This window comes from Drosophila arizonae, chromosome 2 (genome assembly GCF_054131065.1).
Source record: "Drosophila arizonae isolate 15081-1271.41 chromosome 2, UAZ_ARI_1.0, whole genome shotgun sequence".
NCBI lineage: Eukaryota > Metazoa > Arthropoda > Insecta > Diptera > Drosophilidae > Drosophila > Drosophila arizonae.
Genome location: NC_142922.1, coordinates 10610122 through 10635361, shown reverse-complemented (window position 1 = coordinate 10635361; position 25240 = coordinate 10610122). Strand labels below are relative to the sequence as shown.

General features: G+C 39.1%; 8 protein-coding genes and 1 long non-coding RNA gene across 11 annotated transcripts; 3 read left to right on the top strand and 6 right to left on the bottom strand.

The window, feature by feature from the left end:
- Nucleotides 1–34: 34 nt before the first annotated feature.
- LOC149270289 (uncharacterized) lies at nt 35–7551 on the top strand. Its single transcript, XR_016268601.1, has 2 exons — nt 35–1014; nt 1098–7551. It is a non-coding gene; the product is annotated as an uncharacterized LOC149270289 (long non-coding RNA).
- On the bottom strand, nt 7479–9426 carry Mdh2 (malate dehydrogenase 2). Its single transcript, XM_018015292.2, has 4 exons — nt 9254–9426; nt 8853–9060; nt 8280–8476; nt 7479–8221 (listed from the first exon to the last, which is right to left on the bottom strand). Exons 1-4 carry the CDS (start codon nt 9317–9319, stop codon nt 7682–7684), a joined length of 1011 nt encoding a protein of 336 aa, XP_017870781.1. The 5' UTR covers nt 9320–9426; the 3' UTR covers nt 7479–7681.
- A 105-nt stretch (nt 9427–9531) lies between these two features.
- Rlip (Ral interacting protein) lies at nt 9532–11991 on the bottom strand. The gene is made up of 4 exons (XM_018015194.2): nt 11782–11991; nt 11581–11719; nt 10633–11514; nt 9532–10443 (listed from the first exon to the last, which is right to left on the bottom strand). The coding sequence occupies exons 1-4, from the start codon at nt 11876–11878 to the stop codon at nt 9621–9623; spliced, it is 1941 nt and encodes a 646-aa protein (XP_017870683.1). The 5' UTR covers nt 11879–11991; the 3' UTR covers nt 9532–9620.
- A 5-nt stretch (nt 11992–11996) lies between these two features.
- On the top strand, nt 11997–13082 carry LOC108619047 (COMM domain-containing protein 2). The gene has a single exon (XM_018015337.2). It carries the CDS (start codon nt 12276–12278, stop codon nt 12969–12971), a length of 696 nt encoding a protein of 231 aa, XP_017870826.1. The 5' UTR covers nt 11997–12275; the 3' UTR covers nt 12972–13082.
- On the bottom strand, nt 12991–14288 carry Non3 (Ribosome production factor 2-like protein Non3). Its single transcript, XM_018015302.2, has 3 exons — nt 14135–14288; nt 13853–14068; nt 12991–13791 (listed from the first exon to the last, which is right to left on the bottom strand). The coding sequence occupies exons 1-3, from the start codon at nt 14152–14154 to the stop codon at nt 13083–13085; spliced, it is 945 nt and encodes a 314-aa protein (XP_017870791.1). The 5' UTR covers nt 14155–14288; the 3' UTR covers nt 12991–13082.
- mTerf5 (mitochondrial transcription termination factor 5) lies at nt 14289–16366 on the top strand. The gene is made up of 4 exons (XM_018015115.2): nt 14289–14577; nt 14628–15609; nt 15681–15905; nt 15969–16366. The coding sequence occupies exons 1-4, from the start codon at nt 14394–14396 to the stop codon at nt 16255–16257; spliced, it is 1680 nt and encodes a 559-aa protein (XP_017870604.1). The 5' UTR covers nt 14289–14393; the 3' UTR covers nt 16258–16366.
- Trm7-34 (tRNA methyltransferase 7-34) lies at nt 16238–18085 on the bottom strand. Of its 3 annotated transcripts, none has more exons than XM_089462407.1 (4): nt 17885–18085; nt 17619–17788; nt 16898–17553; nt 16238–16841 (listed from the first exon to the last, which is right to left on the bottom strand). In XM_089462407.1, the coding sequence occupies exons 2-4, from the start codon at nt 17737–17739 to the stop codon at nt 16404–16406; spliced, it is 1215 nt and encodes a 404-aa protein (XP_089318533.1). In that variant the 5' UTR covers nt 17740–17788; nt 17885–18085; the 3' UTR covers nt 16238–16403. The 3 variants fall into 3 exon arrangements, with proteins under 3 accessions (XP_089318533.1, XP_089318534.1, XP_089318535.1); XM_089462408.1 differs by having other exon boundaries at nt 17619–17790; nt 17929–18077; XM_089462409.1 differs by lacking the exon at nt 17885–18085 and having other exon boundaries at nt 16898–17568; nt 17619–17773.
- A 779-nt stretch (nt 18086–18864) lies between these two features.
- On the bottom strand, nt 18865–20178 carry BigH1 (Histone H1 variant BigH1). The gene is made up of 2 exons (XM_018015315.2): nt 19512–20178; nt 18865–19440 (listed from the first exon to the last, which is right to left on the bottom strand). Exons 1-2 carry the CDS (start codon nt 19983–19985, stop codon nt 19057–19059), a joined length of 858 nt encoding a protein of 285 aa, XP_017870804.1. The 5' UTR covers nt 19986–20178; the 3' UTR covers nt 18865–19056.
- Nucleotides 20179–20292: 114 nt separating this feature from the next.
- On the bottom strand, nt 20293–24179 carry Vha55 (V-type proton ATPase subunit Vha55). The gene is made up of 4 exons (XM_018014868.2): nt 24021–24179; nt 23786–23925; nt 21646–22907; nt 20293–21578 (listed from the first exon to the last, which is right to left on the bottom strand). Exons 2-4 carry the CDS (start codon nt 23856–23858, stop codon nt 21441–21443), a joined length of 1473 nt encoding a protein of 490 aa, XP_017870357.2. The 5' UTR covers nt 23859–23925; nt 24021–24179; the 3' UTR covers nt 20293–21440.
- Between the last annotated feature and the right edge of the window lie 1061 nt (nt 24180–25240).

Below are 25240 nucleotides of genomic sequence, written 5' to 3'. Positions count from 1 at the left end.
GCCGCCGCCACAGCAGTGCTGCGGAAGAGCGAGAGAGAGACAGAGCGAGAGCATTGGGCGAGATACCGGCTGTGTTGCTTGTGTTTGTGTTTTATGCTGGCGCGTGTGACTTTTTGGTTTTGCCTCTGCCTTTGCCTTTGCCTTTGGCTCTGGGTTTGCTTTGCAGCCGTGGGGTGTGGTTTTTGTTTTGCCCTGAGAATCTGCTCGCTGCCAGTTCGCGACACTTCCCAGTGGGTATTATACGTATAGTTTCTCGAAACCGAGAGGAGCCAGCAGAACTGACGAACAGGATCAAAATATCCTGGGAAAATTAGTATCAGGGCGTATTTTCTTACAAGCTTTTAAACATTCTCTATTAGAATCTAGTATTCAAATACACTTTGAATTATAGCATTCCGAATATTTGTCTTCATAATAATCATGTCATCGTTTAATAATGATTAATAGATTATATAATGAATATGTGTAAGAATAAAATTTAAAGTGTGATAGATGTTTCTTATTGTCCACAGTCAACAAATATAATGTATATCCTTATTTTATATTTACTTTTTTGCATTATTTAAATAATGACCATTTCATCACCTGCCTGCATGCCTGCAAATGTTTTTCTGTCGATTAGCTTTGGTCAAAACGAATCCCTATACAACGCCATGAACTATTCTAATTGGAATTCTCTCACGCCATACGATCGCATGAGGGTCGCGTTGCTATCGTTATTTCCTACCACCACATGACCTCAAGGATCGCATCGCACGCTTGCAAGACCATCTCCTTCCCTCTCTCTCTCCCCGTTTCACTATATCTCTGCTGCTGCGCGTGTCACCCTCGCCCCTAAGCTAAACCTCACCCTTGGAGGATTGGCGCGCGTTTGGTTGCGCGTTCGACCTTTTGGCCAAATGCTGGTATCGGACAGGCGGGCACTTACGAGTCAATAAATTGTGGGTCATTGGTATAGGTTTTAAGATTTCACGACAGGAATGCGACCGGGAAGGAAAAGCGCGAGTAAATTATGTAAGTTGGAAGAGATATTAGTTTTAGTCAGTAAGAAAGTTCACGAATCGTTGGCCCTTAAATATTTCTGACTCTGTCTTTAGATCTGTATATATATACACGAATTACATACATATATACTTATTGAAGGCCTCTAATTCGGATGGAAAAACGTAGCGTGACAGATGATCTGATGGTTCTATGGACGGAAGAGTTGACTGAAAGTGAAGATAGAATAAAAGCCCTGTTCCTTTGGTAAATGAGTAGGAAAAGTGAACCTTTAACAGCATTTAATTAGTAAATCCTTCTTGATTTCATCTATTGCCAGGTGTCAATTAGTATACCCCATTTTAATCTCCTTGGAGGTCTATTGATCAACTGTCTAAACTATTCTCACCATTTATTATAGGCTCTAATCAATCCGCATCACCCAATCCCGATGCTGATAAACCTAGCTGCTGCCCGCATTGACCTTGCAAAAGAAACGAAAACTTTAACCTGAAGTTCCCAGGATCAACTCGCATCACGCTTAAGGCTAAACATAAAAATTCCCATTTTCATTCGGCAGAAAACTCATGAAAGAATCTCACAGCAACAATTTGATACTTTTGGTCGCGCTATGGGGCAACATTTTTGTCTGGATTTGTCTTTGCAGGTTTCAAAATGCGGGCAGCGGAAATAGAATCGAGAATGGGAAACAAACACGCGATCGGCGTTGAGCAAAAGAAAGAAGCCACCCCACAGTAGGAGAGATGATGCGACTCAGCCTTAGTCCGTAAATGCTTGCGTGTGAATAATCAGACAACATTTTGCATTGCGATTGCGCCAATTATGTGGGCACTATGATGGTGCGGGAATGTCCTCGGGTGGGGTGTGCGACAGAGAGTTTTCCTGCCGACTCAAGGCCTTGAGGGTTAAGAAGAGTCAACGAGGATAGCATCTGATCGATACGAAAAAGTCAATGAGTCAAGGGAGCCAAGGATCCAGACAGAGTTAATGAGTAACCAAGATCTCGGCAATAGAGATTATATCAATACCTTGAATGTCTTGATTTGATCTTAATTATCTAAAGAGAGGTCATGGAATGAGGGTTAATGTTTATGTTGAAGAAATATGAATATTTGGCAGTTGTTTTTTTTTTTTTTTTTTTTTTTTTAATAGTAGTAATCATTCTAGTGATCTCTAAAATCAAATACAGATTTGCATTCTGATTTTCTTCATCAACTTGTGAAACTTGGTACAGTTTGTCACACAAACCAAATTGCGCTGCCTAAACTTTTGTTGTTGAATGCGAGTGCCACTGCGACAATTTTTCATATTTTTTCCATAACCATTAAGATACACACAGACACACAGGCGCATACACATACACAAACACGAGTCGCACTTGCACATATTTGTTTTGAACCCAGTGACAGCCTCTACTCCGCATCAGCATCAGCATCAGCTCGGCATCATCATCATCGTTCAGCATTCAGCATTCTCATCCTCCAGTTGAATATTATCACATTGTATTACGATATACTTATGCATATATATGTTTTTTTGTTTATTTTGCTCTTTGCTTTTTGCCATGCCTCTCAGCATACATATCTGCATTCACAGACACACACAGGCATGCATATATACGTATATGTGTGTATATATGCATATTATATATGTGTGATCGTATACCTCGCACTCGTATGTAATTGTGATCTGCGCCAACGAAATTCCAATATGGCGTGCACAAACACACACACATGTACATATACATATATATGTACGTAGTGTCAGAGTCCAGAGTTGGGCAAAGCAGTTCACCAATACAGTTGCATCCAATTAAGCTTCGTTAAGATCAATTTAAAATCCCGCATAAAATATCAAATAGTTTTTGTACTTTAGTTCCATTTCTGCTGTCGCTATTTGTTGTCGGCTGTCGGGCAGACGCTCTCCAAGCCACGGCCAGCCAGCCAGCCAGCAACAACAGCAACGTTTCGAAATCCGCAGCCCACGGTACGAGACAATGTCTCCAAGTCGATCGGGCCCCAGGCCCCGACATGACAAAGATGTATAGTTTTTCATATTTTGTTAATTCTCTATGGCACTTTGGGGTTGCAGTTGCCCATTGTCCACTTGTTGCCTGTCCACTTGTTACCCCCTTTAGCATAGCACTTTACATGATGAGACTCTGCGCAGGCTCCATAACAACGGATGTGCGGACGTCTTTGACATCTGACCCGTACGATCACGAGCTATAAGAGTATTTACAGCCCTCAGACACGGCAACTGCCTAGCTGACTCGTGGTCATAAATGTTTTTCAAAAACTATTCCAATACTTGAATCGTGCTTTGCACGTTAGCTAAATCGCAGCTTATATAAATATTGGTCTAATACTAATCTAATAAACACTGGATTATGTAAACAGTTCTGTGAAAACGTAATACGATGACACTTGTAAACTAAGAAAATATAAATACATATGATAAATTCTATTTTTAAGGAAAAGTATTTCATTTGAAAATAAAATTTATTTTTCATTTATTATTTAATTGCTATGATATTACATATATTTTCAACTTTATTAATATTATCAAGACACAATGTCTGTTGCGACCCACGAATTTTTTATAATATGGAAGATTCGAAAATATATATGTATATATGTGCATTCAATCTCCTCTGCATATATTATCTAAAACATATTCTCTTAATCCTAAATGAAAACCCCTTTGGAATTTATTTTAATCTTATATATATATATATATATATATATATATATATATATATATATATATATATATATATATATATATATATATATATATATATATATATATATATATAATTGTGGGACTGTCCTAAATCAATATATATACACACACATATAAAAAATGTATCCGTGATGAACGAAAAGAGAATAATTTATTTGAAGTAATTTTATTTGATATATAAGCAGAGCTTTTTATTTTTACCCCATTTGTCGTGTTATTGGTGTAAGAAATATAGCAGATACAACTTAATGCAATCAAAGTGAAAGTGAGAACACGCCAATAAATTAAATCCAATCAGAATCGTATAGAGCGCATATGGAGCTCAAATATACATATGAAAGATGACAACCACTTCGCTTGGCTTGCCTTGGCCCTTGTAATTGGCTCTGGGTCGGAGTCTTCTCGGATCACAAAAAATCGCAACACAGCGCGCGTAATTCAAATTAATTGTTGACAATTGTGACTTATTTAAGCCAAAGGCGCCATTTAATGTGGATCAACGTGGATGTGGATGCAGTCTGTGTTTGCCTCTGATTACTTAAACGGTGTGATTATAGCAGCAAAATCTGAAAGATTTATAGGATACCTGAACGATTGACGAGAAAGAATATAAATGCGGTGAAGTCTTTGTTAAAGGATAACTCAATTAAACGGCCATCTCCATTAGTTGAATGAAAGACGTTACTAATTCTTTTGATAATAGCGATTCTTGAAAGCCTGAGGAAAAGAAAGGATCATTAAATTATAAGCTCACAATACTACGAAACTCCTTCCAAATTTATTCAAAATTATAATATACAAACATTAAAAGTGCTCATTTCTAGTGCTATAGTATTTAAATATTTTAATATCGTCTGCCGCTTATTAAGTCCTTTACTGTTTATGTATGTATGTATGTCTGTGATTGCAGAAATTCAAAAGCAGACATCGATTACTAATCAATGGTATCGATACCTAACTCGATCAACGTTAAATTTAATTTGAACGATTTATGAATGAATAAACTGGATTGCAGCATCTGCTGAAATTTGTGTTCTTAATTTATAATTGAATTTATAGCACTTTGTTGTCGTTGTGGGCGTCGCATATCGTTTTTGGCTGCTCGGCCGATGTGTGTGGCTTAATTGTTTGTAATTAAATAAAATTGTACAAGGTCGCTTACAAACTCACTCACTCGCTCGCTCACTTAGTGACATCGGGACTTGGGTGTTCTGCTGGAAAATCCATGACTACCAATTTGTTTTAATATATAGTGCAATAAGTAATGAAAAACGCCGGCCGGCCGGCAAAATTGTATTTGTATTTGTTTTGTATGTAGTAAGCGTCTGAAATTGATTCCTGCTCATTATTTCATTAAAACCGCTCCGACCAATTGGTCACTCAGTGCCCATTCAGTAGAAGGAGACATCGAATCGACATCGTCGTCGCCATTGTCGTCGTCAGCGTCATCATATTTGAGTGCTCCCTGATTTTTGCTTGCATTTTGATCAGATTTTATGAATGAAATTGTATCAATTGATTGTTTTGGTGCTGTTATCGTTGCCTTTTGATCGGCGATAATTAAGTCGGGGGCGTGTGCTTCATATGCTGGTCAAATAGATTCGAGTTATATGGAACTTGGGTCACTCTCCACTAGTGGCTCAATTAGCAAATCAAATTGTCTATCTTGATTGAACCCATTATATATTGATTAAAGACGTCATCACATTATTGTTAATCAATTCAGTGTACGTATTACAGTCATTCAAGATTACTCAGATTATCTGTTGAAGAAGATTGAAGCGATTATCCTTTGAACTTCTTGAAGATTAGAATAAGAATGAAATATATTATTATGTTCATGATTTCTGATTCCTCGAGATGGCTATATCTAATCTAGATAATAATTATTGTTATATGTTAAAGTATTAGAATAGAATTGTATTTCATCAATCTATGATCTAATCAAAAATATTTGTATATGTATGTGTTTACTTTAAGATACGTTAAAGATTTTTTACATTTGACAATTGTTTTTTTACGATCTCCACCGAAACATGCATGTATGTATGTATGTACAAAATGTATTTAAATATATATGTATATACATATATACATATACATACATATATTCACATACATACATATGTATGTAAATATGAATATGCGATATGTCAAGAAATTCCAAAATATGTACGCACTAGTCACAAACCGTCGACAAATACAGGCATACATGGCATATCGCGGGGAAGGTGGAGAGAGACGCAAATATGACATGCGGGCAAGTTTTTCAATTGATCTTAATGAAGCTTAATTGGCTGCGCATGTATTGGTGTGTTTATGTGAGCCTCAGGAAAACATAGTATGCCCCATGACTGAGCTGCGCATACACTGAGGAAAACTGTTTGGCACAGATTGGCTAAATGCGATGCGGACCAAAACTGAATCGATTAGGATTTCGCACTGTGCATCAATGAAATAACCAATAAGACTTAAAGACCCAATACCCTTACCGAGCTGTTGCAATTCAGTACGACCTCTTATACACTTACCCCCTGATACATTTTTTAATAATTTTATAATGTTAAGATAAGTTTTAATATATTAGTTAATCATTGAATCATTAGCCAATTAGACTTTAGTAATAGCAATGAAGAATTACTGTGTAGATTGATTTATAAATAATGTGGATACTTGCAGTTCGAATTTAACGTAATACCAAAATATACTACTCAGCAACGTAACACAGCGCCAGTTACGTAGCTTACGTAATTGACCAGTGACTAGATTATCAATTACGTTGTCAGCTTACTATATGCCGACTGAAGACAATCCGTTCCCAGGCTGCACTGATTTAATATATTAATACATATAATATATATATTTATAATGTATATATATTTAGGAACGTAACTAATGTGGGAACTCAAATTTTTAAGTTGTACTAACCTGATTTTCTAAAATTTTTCATATGCTTAATTTTAATCATATAAAGTTCAAGTTGATCTCAATGTAGCAAGCGCACAAAATAATAAACACACATATATTATATATTTAGCGCAAAGGGACTAACTTTATATGATGTTCTGGTTTAGGATTTCAGTAGCTTGACTCTTAGATATTTGGTAGTGTGCATTTCATACTCAAACCTCATTATATTTATTGTCATTTATTACTAGAAGACAGGCGGTAATTTATATATGCAAGTCAAAGTCAACCTCGCTAATTAATCAAAAATAAATAAATAAATAAAATAAATAAAATTTTTGTAAAAGAATCGTTAAATGAAGAATTGGGTTTAAAAATTAAATTATGACCTAAAATAACCCATTTATGTACCTTATCAACAGAACCAGTGAACCTACACGTCACGTCATTTAATTACATTTGTGAGTACATATTCCATATTACTTTTCAATATATAATAAGGTTATTTACGTTTGCTATTCGAATTGTTTATTGCCAAATTAAATTCTATATCGCATTTCTTGAAGAATATTTTTCATAGTAACAAAAGTCATCAATCAAAGCAAATTATTCTATCGAGGCAAATAGCTCTTTGTTGCATAGATTTCGTAACTTATTAAAAGATCTAAAATAATCCAGATATATATGTGTATATAAAATCCTGATTTATTGGGATCAAACCATTCCCTCTTGATTCTAAACGTAAATTTTCAAATATTATATCCATATGTCATCTAACATATTTTTACTGATTCCCAAAAATTGAAAGTACATAAGTATCAGCATTATTTTGAAAGATGGTGAGCGGTTTGCATTTTAATCTTTGGACAAACGATTGTTTTACACTTTTCAACTTAAGACGATCTAATTTGTTAAGTAAATAACCAATGCTGGCATGAAGTTTAAATGATAGCTAATGAAGGATATCACTAGTGTGGGGCCGATTGACTGGTTGACTGGCTAGTGTGTAGCTGCAAGCTGATAACACTTAAGCATTGGCAAAGTCAATGCCCTTCTGAATGTTCTTCTTAAGTTCGGGAATGGCAGCCTCCAGCAACTTCTTCTCATAGTCGTTCAGCTTGGGCAGTCCCAGGTTCTCCTGCAGACCATTCTTACCCAGCACCAATGGCGTGGAGAAGAATGTCGCCTCAGTTATGTTGGACTGCACGTACGAGCACTCGATAACGTTCTTATCGCCATTGAGGCCCTTCAGAAGGGAGCCGGCAAAGCGAGCGCCAGCATAGGCCATCGACAAGGTGGCAGATCCGGCACCAGCCTTAGCCTTAACCACTTCAGTACCGGCCTCCTGAATGCGCACAGTCAGCTTTTCAATGGCATCCTGGTTGCCCTTGAATTGAGGCTGGCTTTGCGATAGCACTGGCAGGATGGTGACACCAGAGTGGCCTCCAATCACAGGAATCTGCACGCTCTGGGGATCAACACCGAGGGCGTGACCAATGAAGGCACGAGCACGCACCACATCCAAGGTAGAGACACCAAATAGGCGCTTGGGATCATACACGCCGGCCTGCATAAGCACAATTAGTGACAATCTTCCATATGTTGTCGAGTTAAGCAAAACTTACCTTCTTCAGAATCTCGGCAGCAATTGGCACACAGGTGTTGACGGGATTGGTGATGATAGCCACCAGAGCCTTGGGACAGTTCTTGGCGATGGAGTTCGAAATGTCCTTAATAATGCCAGCATTGACATTGAACAGATCATCGCGAGTCATGCCAGGCTTGCGGGGTACACCAGCAGGGATGACAACGACATCAGAACCTGTTCGAGATAATTAATACAATAAAAAAGATTAAACGAGAATACTAGATTTATATGAAAGCACTTTGATCTTTTGTATTATGCTCCAAACAAGAGGCTACTGTTAAGAGGCGATAAGTTCACGCACAGATTAAAAGCCAGTTATAAAGGTCTAATAAACTTCCTCTTATCACATCAATTACGCTTATCGGCTATGACATGCATATGCATGAGAAACAAACAAAAAAAAAAAAAAAAAAAGGAATTTTGATTTGTTCTTGCTTATGCAAATTAAATTAGACTAAAATACAAAATACTATACTAAACCTATGATCATGTGCTAATTTTCTAATCTGGATTATTAAACCTAACCTCACTTATTGCCCTATGCACTTACCCTTCAGGGAGTCGCCCAATTGGTCGGCACCCATAAATCCAGTCGTTTTGCTCTTGGTATCGATGTGAGACAAATCGGCAGCTACACCGGGCGTGTGCACAATATCGTACAGAGACAGATCCGTGACCAAGGGATTTTGCTTCAGCAGCAGCGACAACGGCTGGCCGATGCCGCCAGAGGCGCCGCATACGGTCACCTTATAGTTATTCTAAAAAATAAGAATAATAAAATATTTTTATTTCAGTTAACAATGAACCTGAGTTTGATCAAGAGTGAATATATTTTATTTCAAACCTCAACAGAAATCTTTTTCTTTTGGTCATGTAAATTTTTTTTATTACGTAAACCGCCAGAGCCATTCGTCAAGTGGCTAAAAAGATTAATTTCAGATTATTGCTCACCTGTTGGCTGACCGAAAAGTTGCGCACGCCTTGCAGCGCCAATTGCTTGGTAACTTGCTTCAACATTTTTATTTTGTTTTTAATAAATTGTTTAAAAATTGGTATGCAAAACAATAAGCAGCTGCGCGACTTGCAAAATCCCAATTGCTATTCACTAAAAGCTTTCAGCCAACTTGGCGCAAGGTTAAATTCTGTGTGTTGTTGCTGTAGCTGAGCTTTAAACAGCTGTTGCTGTAAAACGGTGCTGCCAACTGATTTGTAGAAAAGCGCGGGAAGACTTTTGTTTAAAGCTAAGCTTTTTCTTATATTTGAGATATCTTTTGCATTTGCTTTGTTCGACAGATATATGAGTAAAAATTTGAATAAATTAAAACTCCTGCATTCGCAGCTCTACTTGAAGGGCAATACAGGCACGTCGCTCTTCCTTGATTTCCATGCCCAGCATTTGCTTTTTGTGCTCAAGAAGTGAATTTTCTCGCGTGTAATGTTCAATGATTCGTTCGTAGTCACCCTCCGCAGGCAGCTGCTCCTGGCTTATGGTTGGAGCAGCTTGTGCTTTTAATAGCTCCTGCTCATACAATTGTTTCATGCGAAAGATTTCGTTGCGCTCGGCAAGAATACGAGTTTTAAGCTCGTTTTGCCAATTCATTAATTCGTCATATTCTATTTGCAGCCGCAAAAGATCATCTCGCTGAGGATTTGATTTGGACAACAGCAAATAGCCTGTCTGCTTATCAACGGTGTATTCTATGGGTGGTGGCGAAGTTGCAATGTTAGTCTCATCATGCTGCTGGAGCGATGTGACCGTGTGCGTCGGCACAGAGTCAATGGTATCCTCACTGACGATGGGTGCAGTTACAGTTGATTGATTGGTGGTGGGTGGTTTTTGCTCGGTTGGTTGGGCTGCTGGCTGAGATGCTGGTGCTGGTGCTGGTGGTGCAGAGGTGGTGTGCTCTAGTTCATCAATAGACTTCTCTTGCTTCTTTTCACAGCTTCTAAGTTTCCGTTTAAGCTGCGTAATGATACGTTGGACCTCCCAAAGTTGTTCCTCACGCTTTTTGGTAATAAAGCCCGCATTCATTTCGCTGTGTATCTGAGTCAGCAGACTATCCTGCTTGCGTAGCTCTGTCTTAATGTCCTCCGGATTGTCCGGGAGTCCAGGACTGCTAGACGTAAGTGGCGGAACATATCTGCAAGAAATATTAAATTTTAGTTAAGCCTCCTTTACAGTATTTAGATTAATGGCTGCCTCAACAAAAAGCTGACGATGCGACGAAAACGAGAACGTTTGCGTGGTGCTACACTCATGTTTCTGGAGATCTGTCATATTACGGCCGCATGATGCGCTTTTTAATCTAATCTGGCCAATGTTTACTCACTTTATCAGCTTCACGTCCGGAAAGAGATTCGTGCAGTGGCATAATAGCACGACCATTAGGCGGTGCGACATCTGTAGGGTTGGACTGAGCAACATTGCTAGAGATTGAGCATTCAGTTTGTTGTAACGCTCCTGCTGTATGACAGCATCAAAATGCAATAGTATCCACGATAACAAAGTGCGATTGCATTTGGGCAACTGCTCTAGTAATTGCTGCAGCTCCGTTTGCTGGTCTGTAACTTTGGGATGTGAAGCCACCTCCTCAAAACGTGCTACTAAATCTGTAGTTAAGACCGGTTCCGGGAGCTCCCGCAGAAATAATTTTAGCAAACTGCAGGCGGTGGGTATATCGTCCACAGATGCATCATTATCGCGATTGTTGTATAATCTTTTGTAGTGCAATAGACGCGTCTTAATGGGCTCCACTTTATAAATGTGATCACATTTGAGCGATTGCTCCTGCTGCAGAAAGTCGATGCAATCACGCACTACCAGCGGCAGATCGATTCCATCATGGCATCGGGAACGTTCTGTGGCCAGGCTAATCGACACACCAAATATAGGATATCCAAGTGCTAAGACTTCTTCAACTTCGCTCGCGTCCTCTTGTTGCAGTTGTTTGCTCTTTTTATCTTTTTTATCTTTCTTTTCGAACTTGTCCTTTTTGTCCTTTTCTTTGCGTTCTTTATCTTTCTTTTTATGCTCCTTGTCATCATGGTGTCGATCTTTTTCTTTTTCACGTTCCTTCTCTTTTGCCTTTTGGGACGGCTCCTCCTCTAACGCTTTTGGTTCCTTATCCTTGTCACGTGATTTTTCCCGTTTTTCCTTACTTTTTGAGCTCGTAAATTTAAAAGTTTTTGACTTCTTCGATTTTGAAGGGCTTCTGAGTGGATAGAGAAAATCAATTATAGGCGATATTTGGAGGATTTCAAGGTTTGCTTTAGCTTACTTTGTGTCCAATTCTTCTTCTGGCGAACTTTCGCCTTCCAGGGCGGCATATCCACGATCTTTCCCCTTATCTTTCTTATCCTTTCGTCGACCTATGAGCAAATCTTTCTTGCTGTGCTTGTCATGGTCACCTTCACTAACTAATTAAGAAATGCAAATTATTTTTGTTGTAGCGCCCTTTTTCAGCTTTTAATCTACTTACAGTCACTTTCTTCTTTGCTCTTTTTGGACTTGGAATCGATCGCTTCAGAGGCATAAAGCCCTGGAAAATCCTTTTCTTCCGGGCTATCAAAATCCATACTGTTGTGGCAACTTGTTTAAATAAATAAATAAATACAATTAATATGTTTACACCATCTGCAATCAATAAACAAAGCAGAAGAGGCTAACAATCGATTGCAAAATCGATTAAATGTAATAGAATTGCCAACTTGCTGCAAATGCAAATTGTAAAGCGGTGTTTATTAGATAAATTGCAGTACGCAGCCAAATATAAAGAAAAAGTATTAAATCTGAAGGATTCATCTACATTAAAGAAATATATATAAACTCATTTGTATTCGGCATACTTACTGAAAGTATCAATTGCAGCTCAGCAATGAACAGCATACCATTAAGCAAAATAATCAGATGAAATCAGATTTGTTTACATTCTGGATGTAAAATAATTGTTTTATTTTGAAAGAAAATCACATAATGTCATCAGTACGATTAAGCCAAGTAGAACGCGACCATTTGGCGTTACTACAACGTCCGGCCAGTGAAGTCCTAGAACTATGTAAGTCGGCATTCGACTACCTGGTGAACGGACCCAACTTGGAGCGCTATGACATGATGGCCAAAAAATATGCAGGCAATGTGAATAGTGAAGCGGTGCAACGGGCAGTGGAAGCCTTAATATCACTGTTAATCCATGTAACTACCAAGTCCGGACCTAATGGTGAACAGGCTAATATGCGCAATATATTCCCCGATTTAAGTGACGATGTGCTGGAGGTGCTTGAACAGTTTGTCACAAGTAAGCGACATTTCGTAGAGGGCTCCATTAAGTCGGCCAATATTCGTGCCTATCGACTAGTCAACCTGGACTGGCGTCTGGAGGTGCGCACTGCTTCTCGCTGTTTGCTGCAACAATCAAATATAGTAATAACAATGAAGCTGTATCTGCATACTGAGCCGAAAAACGAAAATCGCGAACTGCTCGAAATAGATACGTCCGAACGTAGCGAGAATGAGCTGAAAGCAATGAATGAGGATGAGCGACGGCACCGTAAGGATCTCATAGTGCAAACGGATGTCAGCAGTCTAGTGTACCTAATCAAATCGCTCGAGGATGCCTTGGCCGAGTCGAAGACGCGTCGCATCAAAAACATTGTCAATGCCATACACTAGAAGAATATATATGTATATATTTTTAGTTAAGTCAATATATTAACCATATTTTAAGCTGGACCAATTTATTGCAATTATAACTAATTAAAATCTAAAATCATTTTTTGTAAATCAATCGGCTGTTGACAATGCCTCTACTGCGGCTGCTTTAAGTGCTACTTTCTTTTTCTGGCGATCTGCACGTTTCTCCTCCGGTGACTTTTTCAGCGCTTTCACGCGGCGTGTTTGTATTGAGCCTGTCTGCTGCTTGCCCAGATGAACGCGTCCCTTTGTATTGCCCAGAGCGTCGGTGCTGATGTTCTTCTTTTTGGTAACCCTAAGCTGCTTTGGCTGCTTTCTGGCCAGCTTATATAGATCATCAGATGCAATCTTCGTACGACGAATTGAAAAATCAGCCGATGGTCCAATTTCTTCAAGCTCAATGCGCGGAGTCTTTTGACCGGATTTCTTTAGCAAGATTTTATATGAACGCATGAGGATGCTCATATCGTCGGTGACAGTAAAACTAAGTACGTGTTCTATGCCTTGTAGACGTATGGATTCAACCTTTTCTCGCTGAAACATGTCTATGAAATAATTTCGCAAGCGACGCAGTTCCTCGGTTTGGGCCCATTTCGGACCATTGAAGACTAGGCAGGGCTTCACACAGGCGCCAATCTTTTCGTTCTTAAACTCTGAAATCGACTGATAACGCTTAATGCCTAGCTCAAACATATCAAGTACTTCATTTTCAAAGATTCGACCAATGATTATGTTATCTGGACGCTTCTTGGACGTTGATCCAAACGTGAAAAGCGCCGCATCGTTTTTCATTGTTAAGCTAAAAATAAATAAAATTAAATTCAAGCGATATAGAATTTGCAGTGCATTAATTCACTTACAATTCCAGGGAAGAGGGATCATCGAATGGCGTTATATCGTTCTTCCGGTTTAGAACTTTAACTAGAGGCTTCTTCAGCTGTTGCAGATCCTTCATACAGAGCTTTACATTACCACCACATTTGCGTCCATCCACGAATAACATAGTGCGTGCCGACTCAATGAGTTGCGGCTCGCGGGCCAACAACACTTTCTTTCCTTTCCGGGTTTTCGGTTTCCTACAATAGATTTAAATATGTAAGCAGTGGGCGAACAGTGAATTCTATCTATTTTAGAGCACATACCTGATCCGTAAAAGCGACATTATTAAGTATTACTTTATTTAACTTTATAGTTCTTTTCAAAATGCATAAACGCACGTGTAGCGTCGTTCTGATAGTGGCAACTGGTTTAATTTTGCACTTGCTTAGTTATTTACGTAGGTTGGCAGCGCCAAATCAGCTGTTGTCAGCTGCGAATGTAATTAATCGAATATTCTATACCTCAACTGTTGCATATTGTAATTATTTTACGCGAGCAAATAGAATTTAAAATGACATAAATATGTTGCGAACTAGTCAAAGTCAAGCCCAACTTCTGTCGCGAGGTTGTGTTTATTTAGCACGAGGCTTAGCTGCACTAAATAAGCAATCCAACAAAGAGGATAACCCAAAGCCGATCAAATCAAGCGGACTTGAACGGACAACGCAGGATTCCTTGAATCCTAGCTACTTGGCGCGAACCCTAGGTATGTACTTATAATAAATACATCGTTCCTATGGCTAAATTGACTTTCAGGCAGCAGCTATCGCACTTGGGCTCAGGCACTAGAAAAGCATCCTGAGCTGAAAACGGTCAAGCGAAAAGACCTGCTCAATTCCTATCACACCTTAAAATCGTTGAATTACAGCGTCGATGATATTGTTACAAAACCGATGATTATTTATTATAACGCCTCAACACTTGCCAATCGGCATAGTGTGCTCATTGAATGCGGATTCCAAAACATCACCATCCCAACGCTTTTTAAATACGTTACTGTTATAAACAAGCCAATAGATATGCTGAAAGCACACAATTGTATACCGTATGATGTTAATGTGCCGGAACGTCTCATGAAATGCTTTACGACTGTCCAGCTGAATAACTTCCACTTGCAAGAACACCTTGATGAAAGCGTCCCCTTAAAGGCCCTAAGACAAAATTTACTAAATGCATATTTGCGCGAACGTCTTCAAATGGAAGATGCGGATTTGCAGAAGATGTGGCGTGTATATGGGCGAGTACGCCACAAGAGTTTCCGGTCCGTGCAGGATATTGTCGAGTTGCTAACTACAGTGTTTAAGTTTCCAGCTGAACGGCTGCGTAAAAATAGTTTCCTTCTGCACGGGGATGCAGACAACGTTCGTCGTATTCTTAAGGAGATTCCCACAATTAATGACCAGGACATTCGTGATATTGGATATCGTCGGCCAAAAATTCTAATGTCCACTTGTGATGGTCTTAAGCAAACACTGGAGCACGTGAAATCCTTCGGCATTAAAGAGGATGCTGTTCTTCGATGTCTTGAAGTGCTCACTCTAGGACCAGATACTGTCTTGGAGCGCCTGCGCGATCTAAATGAAATAGAGCAGTTTCAAGTGCTGGGTAGCAATCCGCGCGTGCTTCGCCTGGTACACTATCAGAATAAAGCACGTTTGCGTCTGGACTACTTAAACCAGCTCCGTGTACGCTGTGCCTCGTTGCATATACTTTCATGCGGCTCGGAAGCCTTTGCCAAGTGAGTTCTATTATAGGTTTATCTAGCATGACACATATATATTCTCAATCATCTCTGATTCGGTTTTATAGATTTGCACGGGATGGCTCGGATCGTACAAAAGGTCGTGACATTGTAATTTATCTGGGAAATATTTTAGAAAAAGATGAACAATTGCTACGCAATGTGCTGTCGCGGCATCCGAACTGGTGTCACATACCCGTTATTCATATCAAGCAATGTCTGGAATACTTACTAAGTAAAAAATTTAAACTAGAGGACATATTCCAAAACATACACTTGCTTTTGTATCCCATGTGAGTAGTGAATCAATTTATAGCAACAGAATACATTTTAATTCGTCCGTTTGTCTGCTTTAGCAAACGGATTGAGGAAAAATTGCTGCTATTGCAGACCCCGGAAATTATGGAAGAGCTTCAACTGCCTGTTCCCAATGTTCACGCTCTGGAAAATAATGAGATATTAACATTGATTTTATATCTGATAGAATCGGAATTTCATTTCACCGGCGATGGTATTTGGACTGAACAGCATACGCATCACGTGGAGAATTTTAATAATCTTTTGCCTGACTTTCCCGAGAGTCTCAACAAAGTGTACAAATATGGAGTAAAGCCAGCAGAGAAGCTATCCGTGCATTATTTATAAATATATTTAGAACCAATTAATTACACTATTTACAAAAAATGTGGAACATATATTATAAGAATCATCAGTCAAAGAAATGTATATAAAATATGGGCCTTTTATTCCCTGACTCGCTGGACTTTCATTATATATTTATACTAGAAAGTTTAAAGTCCACTTTTACTTGGCTCTGCAGATGTTTCCTCCTGATTGTGACGACCAACGAAAATACTGCCAATTTTAATACTTCTTCTTGGTACAGGAGAAGTGTCCTCTTCGTCGTCTGGAACAACGTAAGCCCTGCTACTTTTACTACTTGTACTTGGCTCTGCAGATGTTTCCTCCTCGTCGTCTGGAACAACGTAAGCACTGCTACTTTTACTACTTGTACTTGGCTCTGCAGATGTTTCCTCCTCGTCGTCTGGAACAACGTAAGCACTGCTACTTTTACTACTTGTACTTGGCTCTGCAGATGTTTCCTCCTCGTCGTGGCGAACAACGAAATAATTGTATTTGAGGTTTATAGATTTTGTTTTCTCTATCACTTCCCGATAGGCGGCTGTCAGTGGCTTTTGTACAGCATCGTGTGTAATATAATCTTTATCCTAGAAAGAAACATGTTATTGCTGAATTTTAGTTGCAAGTAACTAGGCATAATCACCAGCTCGTAGCTTAGATCCGCATCATATTCACACTGGTGTCCCACAAATGGCAAATGCACGATTGTTCTTTCCATTTTTCCCGAAATGTTTTTCAGTGCCTCTTCCGGCTTATCGAACCATTCCAACGTCAAGTTGCATGGTACATGACCTTCAGGCATGGTAAATTGACGACATACCACAAATGCCTCGATGCTTGAGTTGCGTGAAGCGGATGGCTTGAAGAGGCACACATCCTTAAAAAATCGCTGCAGCTGTAAATACACGCGGCTGGTGTTTGCTGCTCGATACACTTTGCCCATGAACGAACCGCCCTCTTCGAGAATGTAGGTTGCAATGCTTAAAGCTGACAATAATAGTTCTGCCTGCATGTAGGCATCCCAATCGTGTAAACCGGTGACATCGGGAGCCCCATCAGTGACTACCAGTTCCGCCTTTTTGCCATCAAAAAATTTAATAATTTCCTCTGCGGTTGACTCCTTAGTAATGTCGGCCCGCAATTGAGTCACGCCATCGATTGGTGCCATACCCTGCATGTCCACAGCAATTATTTTTACTTGCTCCCGGTCTTTCTCCGATCGCGGTTCGTACATACGCTTCGATAAAACCTGTGACCATCCTCCAGGTGCTGCGCATAAGTCCACCGCACGTGTTAAGCCTACGAATTAGAAAACTTTTAAGCTTTCATAATTTTTTTTATTAATGGATTCGCTCAAATCTTACCCTCCAACAAATTAAACGTTTCATCTGCCTGTAGTAGTTTGAACGCACTTCTGGCTCGCCATCCCTGTTCCTTGGCTAAACGGTAAAATATATCACGTCTGTCCTTTGATGCCTTTCCCATATTACGATCTAATCAATAACTTTATTGCCGGTAAAACAATTTTCTAAACCTGCGGGCAATAATAATATCGCATGGTTATTATAAAATTATAGTTCGAGGTTACACGTGTTATCAGTTAGATCAATCCGCATCAGTTATTCAGTACCTGGTTACGCACGTAAAAATCTAAATCATACAAAAATTGTATCTTTAATTTGTGTTGTATAGCTTTTATGATATTAAAAAAATTTTAAACCTCTGAACTCTTTTTTCAAAATTACTTCGTAGAATAATGGAATTTCTTTAACTTTATTTAATTGATCTATTAAAGAGCTAGTTCCCACGCGAACTGCGCCACTCTTAGTATTCAGTGCTCAAAAATGTTTAAAAACTTTGGCGGGAACTTGAGAATTCAAATGGAAAGTATTAAGGACTGTGAATTTTTATGTAAAATATTATTTAATAGAAATATATATTTACTTCACACGCAATTGCTTGGGTTTATAAAAAGACATATTATAACTGAAGACCGGCTGTGCTCGCCTATCGTTTAATGCTTACAGCTAATATACATACGCACTTATACAATTTTTTGTAAATGGCATATTTTCATACATACACTGACAACGCATAAACCATTTGCCATAGTTTCAACGTAAGACAATCAGAAAGAACAATCGTCAAGCAAGGCTACGTGGTGAATGAGAGGAATCGGAAGACTGAGTCCTATTGCTACCGAAGCTGTGAATATGCGAGCATCAAGAGCTGCCATGATGATACGATCTGTAAAAATCAGAATTTTTGCGCGGGGCGAAAGCACAGCTTTCGCTGCATTGACTAACGCAAAGTCCTCGTAATACCACATCTTCTGGAGCTGTGACTACTGCTTTCAAGTTCAAGTACGTCCTGCAACCGGAGTGAACAGCTTTTGGCTGGTTACATAACTGTGCGAAGAAACCACACACTGGCGTCGGAATTCACCACAAGGGATCCAAGGTTTTGGTGGCTTCTTTGCGCCAAAAATTGTAATGTTCAACTCATTGCAGAAGCGGCAATTTGTTAACTATTTGTCATTTTAAGTATCCATTTATAAGTTTAATAATATATAAAGACAAGATTTATTTTAACTAATTTAGAGGTATAAAAAACTGTTATAATAAATTTTATTGACATTGATAAATTAGAATATAAATGTGGAGCTACGTGAGGACGAGCATAATTTAAATAAATTTGACATTAATTAATTAACATTAAAAACAAGACAGTATTTTGCATATTATTTAACCCAAAATACAAAACAAAATTTACCTTTAAACTTCACAATTCATATGGAATTTGTTACTTAATCTGTTTGGCCATACGCTTCTGCTTAGTTGGGCTTAATGGGGTTGAGGCCTCAGCTGGTCCTGAATCTGTCAGATCAGATTCCGGATCGTCAAAGCTTTTTCTGCCGGCCACCAACTTTTTAATGGACTTGTTCTGTATCTTTGGCCTGTTCACCTTCTTTGTCAGGCTTCCAATTGACTTTCGTGGCGTCTTCAATTTGGATGCTGCACTGACTTCGTTGTCCATAGCCTTTGTTTTGGCACTTGCAGGCTTAGCTTTTGGCTGGGCTTTTTTTGGCTTCTTAGGAGTGGTCTGGTCTGATTCACCCGCAGCCAATTCAGGCTTTATCTTCCCACCAACTGCAGCTATCTTTGCGGTCGACTTTTTCTTTGCGGGCTGCAAGGGTTAATGATACGATGCGATTAGTAAGATGGGGATATACATTGGCGTGAGATATTAGAGTAAACCTCATTTGTGTGGCGCTCCGATGGCTTCTTTCTACGCTGCTTTGGCTTTGCCGTCTCTGCACCTGCCGAATCTGGCGTCTTTTCGCTGTCCTTCTTAGTCGCTGGCTTTGTTCTGTTCTTAGCTTTTTGCTCCTTAGCCTTTGCTTTGTCCAACTTCTTCTGCTGATTGGCTTTCATCTTTTCCATGGCTTTGGATTCTGCCTTTGCCGTCGCTGACATTTTAAAGGAGCGCTTCACTTGCACAACGTCACCCGTGCCCATCGCCACTTTGAGTGCCCGTGCCACAAGCTTTTTCATGCGGGCCATATCGGTCACCTCGTAGCCGGAGGACTTCATGAAGTTTACAATCGCAGGCACTGACGACCCAGTGCGACTGTTCAAAGCCTTAATGGCTTTCAAGCAATGCGAGAGAACACTCCCTTTGTTGGCCACTTTCACCTCGGGTGTAGACTTGACTTCCTCTGGCTCCGCCATTTTGGATCGAGTCAATTTGAAGTTCTACCACAAAAACATAGTCCGACACGAGGCACGTCTCAACTTGAACTGATCAGTCTCAAAAACGAACTAAAAGGCAACGAGCAGCATTACAACGGTAATCGCCGATTTCGCATATCATTCGGTTCGTAAAGAGAAGTTTAGGGTTGCCACTGGATATTTAAATTGAGAGTTGATTTAAATACACGCTCACGAAAGGAAGAGTATATTGGCTTTTAAAAATGATCTGAAATTTCTAGCATATACTTGTAATATATGTATATTAATATATTTTTGTCCATTTGAATGAATATTTAACATGACTTGCGGCGTAATTTATTAATTTATCATTCGTATAATGTATACATACATAGTTAAATGTTCTAATATTATTTAAATATATATGTATGCGTTGAACATTTATTGGATTTGCATTCTTCTAATATTTATTTGAAAGTTGCGGATCTTCTCCCTATTCCCAGACAACAAACAACATTGCAATGCATAGTTTCAACTTTAAATAACATTCTATTTACTTTAGGACAATAAACGAACAAATAATCAATATAATTTTAATATGTAATTTGTTTTCTTAGATTTTTGTTTAAAAACATTTTGTTGCATGTAAAGCAGCAGTTTTCTTTTTGCACTTTTCATATTTCATTGTTTAGTTTGTTGAGTTTAGTTGCTGTACAAATTGTTCACATTGTTTCGGTGCAGGGAACAGTGAGGGCACGGGGACGGGGAGTGCTGAAGAGAATTTTTTTTTAATACTTGTGCGAAGTGTTGTAACATCTTAAAGTTGATCGAATACAAAATAAACAGAAGACCGAAAGCGACGCAAGCGAAAGAAACACAAATATGCGTTATTTAATTTGGGTTTGGAATGCTACGATTCTGTATGTGAAACGAAATTAATTGAACAATTCAATGATCGAGAAATAATAAACATTTACAGAGCACACACACTTAAAACCTAACAAAAATGGGTAAACTTTAACAAATTATCGACGGGTCGGCAACAAAGTTTTAAGGAGAATGTTCATTGTTTTGTTTTTCTTTCTTCTTCATTTGAGGTGTGGATTGGGGTTAATTCATTTGAGTTTATGTACACGTAATAATATTTTGACAAATTTTGATTACTAAAACACACATTTAAAATAGTTTCCGCTTATATAGTGATTAGAAAATATTTAACTAGTTATTGTTTAGACTGCGCTTCGGCTCTCTATGTATACACAAATCAAAATTTATACGTAGATATTATCATATTAATATCCTTTTCGTGGGTTATATTGTAGTTAATGTGTATATATGTGTGTATATCGTATATGTATAGACGTATACACAGCGGATTATTGCAGGAGGCACGCCGCACGTTGCGCCACCAGCTTAAATTATGAATGAAACAAAATTTTGGACATAAATCAAAAACAAAACAATTTTAAACAAAATCTAATGGCGCGAATCCCTAGGATAGAATTCAGCCAAAATAGAGGCCGGAATACGTTTAAGCATCTCCTTGGGGAAGATACGCAACAGCTGCCAGCCAATATCCAAGGATTCGAAGACAGTGCGGTTCTCGTAGTTACCCTGGGGCGAATTAAAGAAGCAAGTCAGCATATTTGTTATTTCATGATATCAATCACTGATTACTCACCTGCGAAATGAAGTTCTTCTCAAACTTAGTCAAGAACTCCAAATACAGTAAATCATCGGGCGTCAGAGCCTCTTCACCGACCACAGCCTTCATGGCCTGCACATCCTTGCCGATGGCATAACAAGCATACAACTGATTGGAAACATCGGAGTGATCTTTGCGGGTCATGCCCTCACCAATGGCAGACTTCATCAAACGTGACAAAGATGGCAGCACATTCACTGGAGGATAGATCTGTCTGTTATGGAGCTGGCGGTCAACGTAGATCTGACCCTCGGTAATGTAACCAGTTAAATCGGGAATTGGATGGGTAATATCATCGTTAGGCATAGTCAAAATAGGAATCTGTGTAATTGAGCCGTTGCGACCTTCAACACGACCAGCGCGCTCATAGATGGTGGCCAAATCCGTGTACATGTATCCAGGGAAACCACGACGGCCGGGCACCTCCTCACGGGCAGCAGACACCTCACGCAAAGCCTCAGCATACGAAGACATATCCGTCAAGATAACCAGCACGTGCTTCTCGCACTGGTAGGCCAAAAACTCAGCGGCGGTCAGAGCCAGACGGGGTGTAATAATACGCTCAATGGTTGGATCGTTAGCCAAGTTCAAGAACAAGCACACGTTCTCCATGGAACCGTTCTCCTCGAAATCTTGCTTGAAGAAACGGGCAGTTTCCATGTTCACACCCATAGCGGCGAACACAATGGCAAAGTTATCGGTGTGGTCATCAAGTACCGACTTGCCAGGCAACTTGACCAAACCGGCCTGACGACAGATCTGCGCAGCGATTTCATTGTGCGGCAGACCAGCAGCAGAGAAGATGGGAATCTTCTGACCACGAGCAATCGAGTTCATCACATCAATAGCAGAGATACCAGTCTGGATCATTTCTTCGGGATAGATACGCGACCAGGGATTGATAGGCTGACCTTGAATATCCAAAAAGTCTTCGGCCAAAATTGGGGGACCCTTGTCGATGGGCTTGCCAGAGCCGTTAAACACACGACCCAACATATCCTCAGAAACGGGCGTTCGCAGAATATCACCGGTGAACTCGCAAAGCGTGTTTTTCGCATCAATACCAGAGGTGCCCTCGAAGACCTGGACAACGGCCTTGGAGCCGCTCACCTCCAGCACCTGGCCAGAACGTACAGTACCATCTGCCAAGCGCAACTGCACAATCTCAGCGAATTTAGGGAATTTCACCTCATCGAGAATGACCAAGGGACCATTCACACCAGACACCGTCTTGTAAGCTGTTCATTCAAAGACAAACAAAAATACCAAGAAATAAATATTTAAAATTCATTTCCAATATATATATATATATATTTTTTTTTTTTTTTTTCATTTTAACTATTTTTTCATATTAACAATTATTTTAGGTTAAAATAGCGCTCTTCACATGAATGCACAAGTGGTTGCCAATAAGAATCCGATAAGAAAGCAAACGTCGAAAATTCGTAGTGAGTGTTACGGGGTTAAATAGTCAGCTGACTCTCAAACTGGCTTTAAGCAGCTGCTATTTGAAGCACGAGCTGCATAATTGACATAAAATACGACAATGGAAGAATGCGTGAAATGTAATTCAAAAAGTTCGTTACATAAAAACAACTCCACTGAAAACAAGTTAGCATTATACATGATAATTCTTGGCCATTTTATAAGATTAGTTTATGTACTAATATGTACCAGAAGTCTACTTTTACATTGGTTTTATCATTTTTCAACAGTTTGTTTCTCTTTTTACTCTTCGCTTGCCCAACTTTTGTTAGTCAGGTGCTCTCTGGGAGCGCGCTTTGAATGGCAATAGCAAACAGCTGAGCTTGATGATCGAGTCATGTGACACTGAAAATTTTCATTAAAAATGAATTTTTAGTTCTTATTGGCATACATTCAAGTCCTGTTATGTACAGACTATTGAGTATGATACATTTAGTGAATTCACTTGAATGGGTGGGAGTAATAACGTTGCCAAAAACACTATATTGATTTTTTGTTTCGTGTTCTGCTTTTGCAAACGATTCGTACAAACTGTCATGGCGGCCGATTACCCACGGGTTACGGCAATAATACAATTTTTAAATACACAATTCACAAGCCGCACATAATTTGATAGCAATTGGATACTCACTCAAACGTGGCTGGGAGATGAAGTCCCGGGAAACAGCAAGGACATGCTCCCGTTGTGCTTGTTGGGCGTTCATTTTGCGAAATGAATTTTTTGTTATACGCGATTGCCTCTACCTTGAAAAGTGCACAGCAAATTTCGAGCTGCAAACAAAACAAAACAAACGGTTTCAATTAGATTCCATTAAACGATCAAATTTTCTGATTTTATTTCAATTAACGTTGGCGTTTCAACATACAATTTTTCCGTTTTAAATAATACTGCGACCCACACGCAAAATTTTGGCCTGCGACGTCGTTGCAAGTACGAAGAAAAATCACTCTGACACTGGTCAGGCTGTGTAAAACTTATTGTGACGTCACGTGCCGTCACATGACTTTACGTGTGACCAAACTTTTGTAGTATTTTTCAGTATTTTGTTCATCACTCCAATCACTAACCAGAGACACTAACCAGAGAACACATAGACTAGACATGTAGAACAAACTTTTTGAACACCGAAAAAAATGCGCTGAAGAGACCGGACAATTTCGTATTTGGTCGGCTCGGTCGTTTGAGGCTCAACTTGAGCCAATTTAGCTATTTTCCCACTAGATCTAGTGGGTTGCAATAGGGAAATGCGGGATAAATTGTGAACTAGTGGCTAGCTGGAACTATAGCTATTTTTCAAGAAAAACTTGCTTTACTTTATGTCTTTGAAACATCTGGTAACTAGTGTATTTTTATGCTTAATGATGCCACATTTTCATACGAATAGTATTTTTTCGTTTGAATGGCAAAACACATCGATAAGCCAAATGACCATTCAATCTTATCGATGCTGTGAAGTCTACCGAAGCGTGTTTTATGCCATCGCTAAGAGGGAATTTCAAAAGTTTTAAAACGCGAGTAACAAGTTGTTAATAATGCCAAAAATTTATAAGCGAAAACCGCGTATGATATGGATGCAAGATCCTGCATTTAAAGATTGGTTGACTTTAGATGCAGCTGATGAGGGCAAATGTTATTGCAAATACTGCAAATCCAGCATTAATGTTAAGCTTTCAGACTTGCACGCACATGCCAAGACTGCTAAACACAAGTCAACTTTAGCGGCTTTCGCACAGCCTAACAAACTACCATTTGATTCTTCAATCTCATTGAAAACTTGCGATCAAGAAGCGGGTCTGTGTTTGTATATTGCAACACATTGTTCAATCAAACCTGTGGACCATTTAGAATAGCTATGCAAAGAAAAGTTTCAGGATACCAATCTTTTAAAGCTCCATAGGACAAAGTGGACAAGCAAGAAACGGACCACGCCTCCAAATGCTGCCACGATTACAAATCACCAAATCACACAAATCTTATAAAATATTGAAATAAACCAAAAAACATATATATATTCTAACGATTTTTTTAGCTACGAAGAAATATTTCTAGCTTTTTTCAAAGGCTGATTTAGCGTTTTCATGCAAC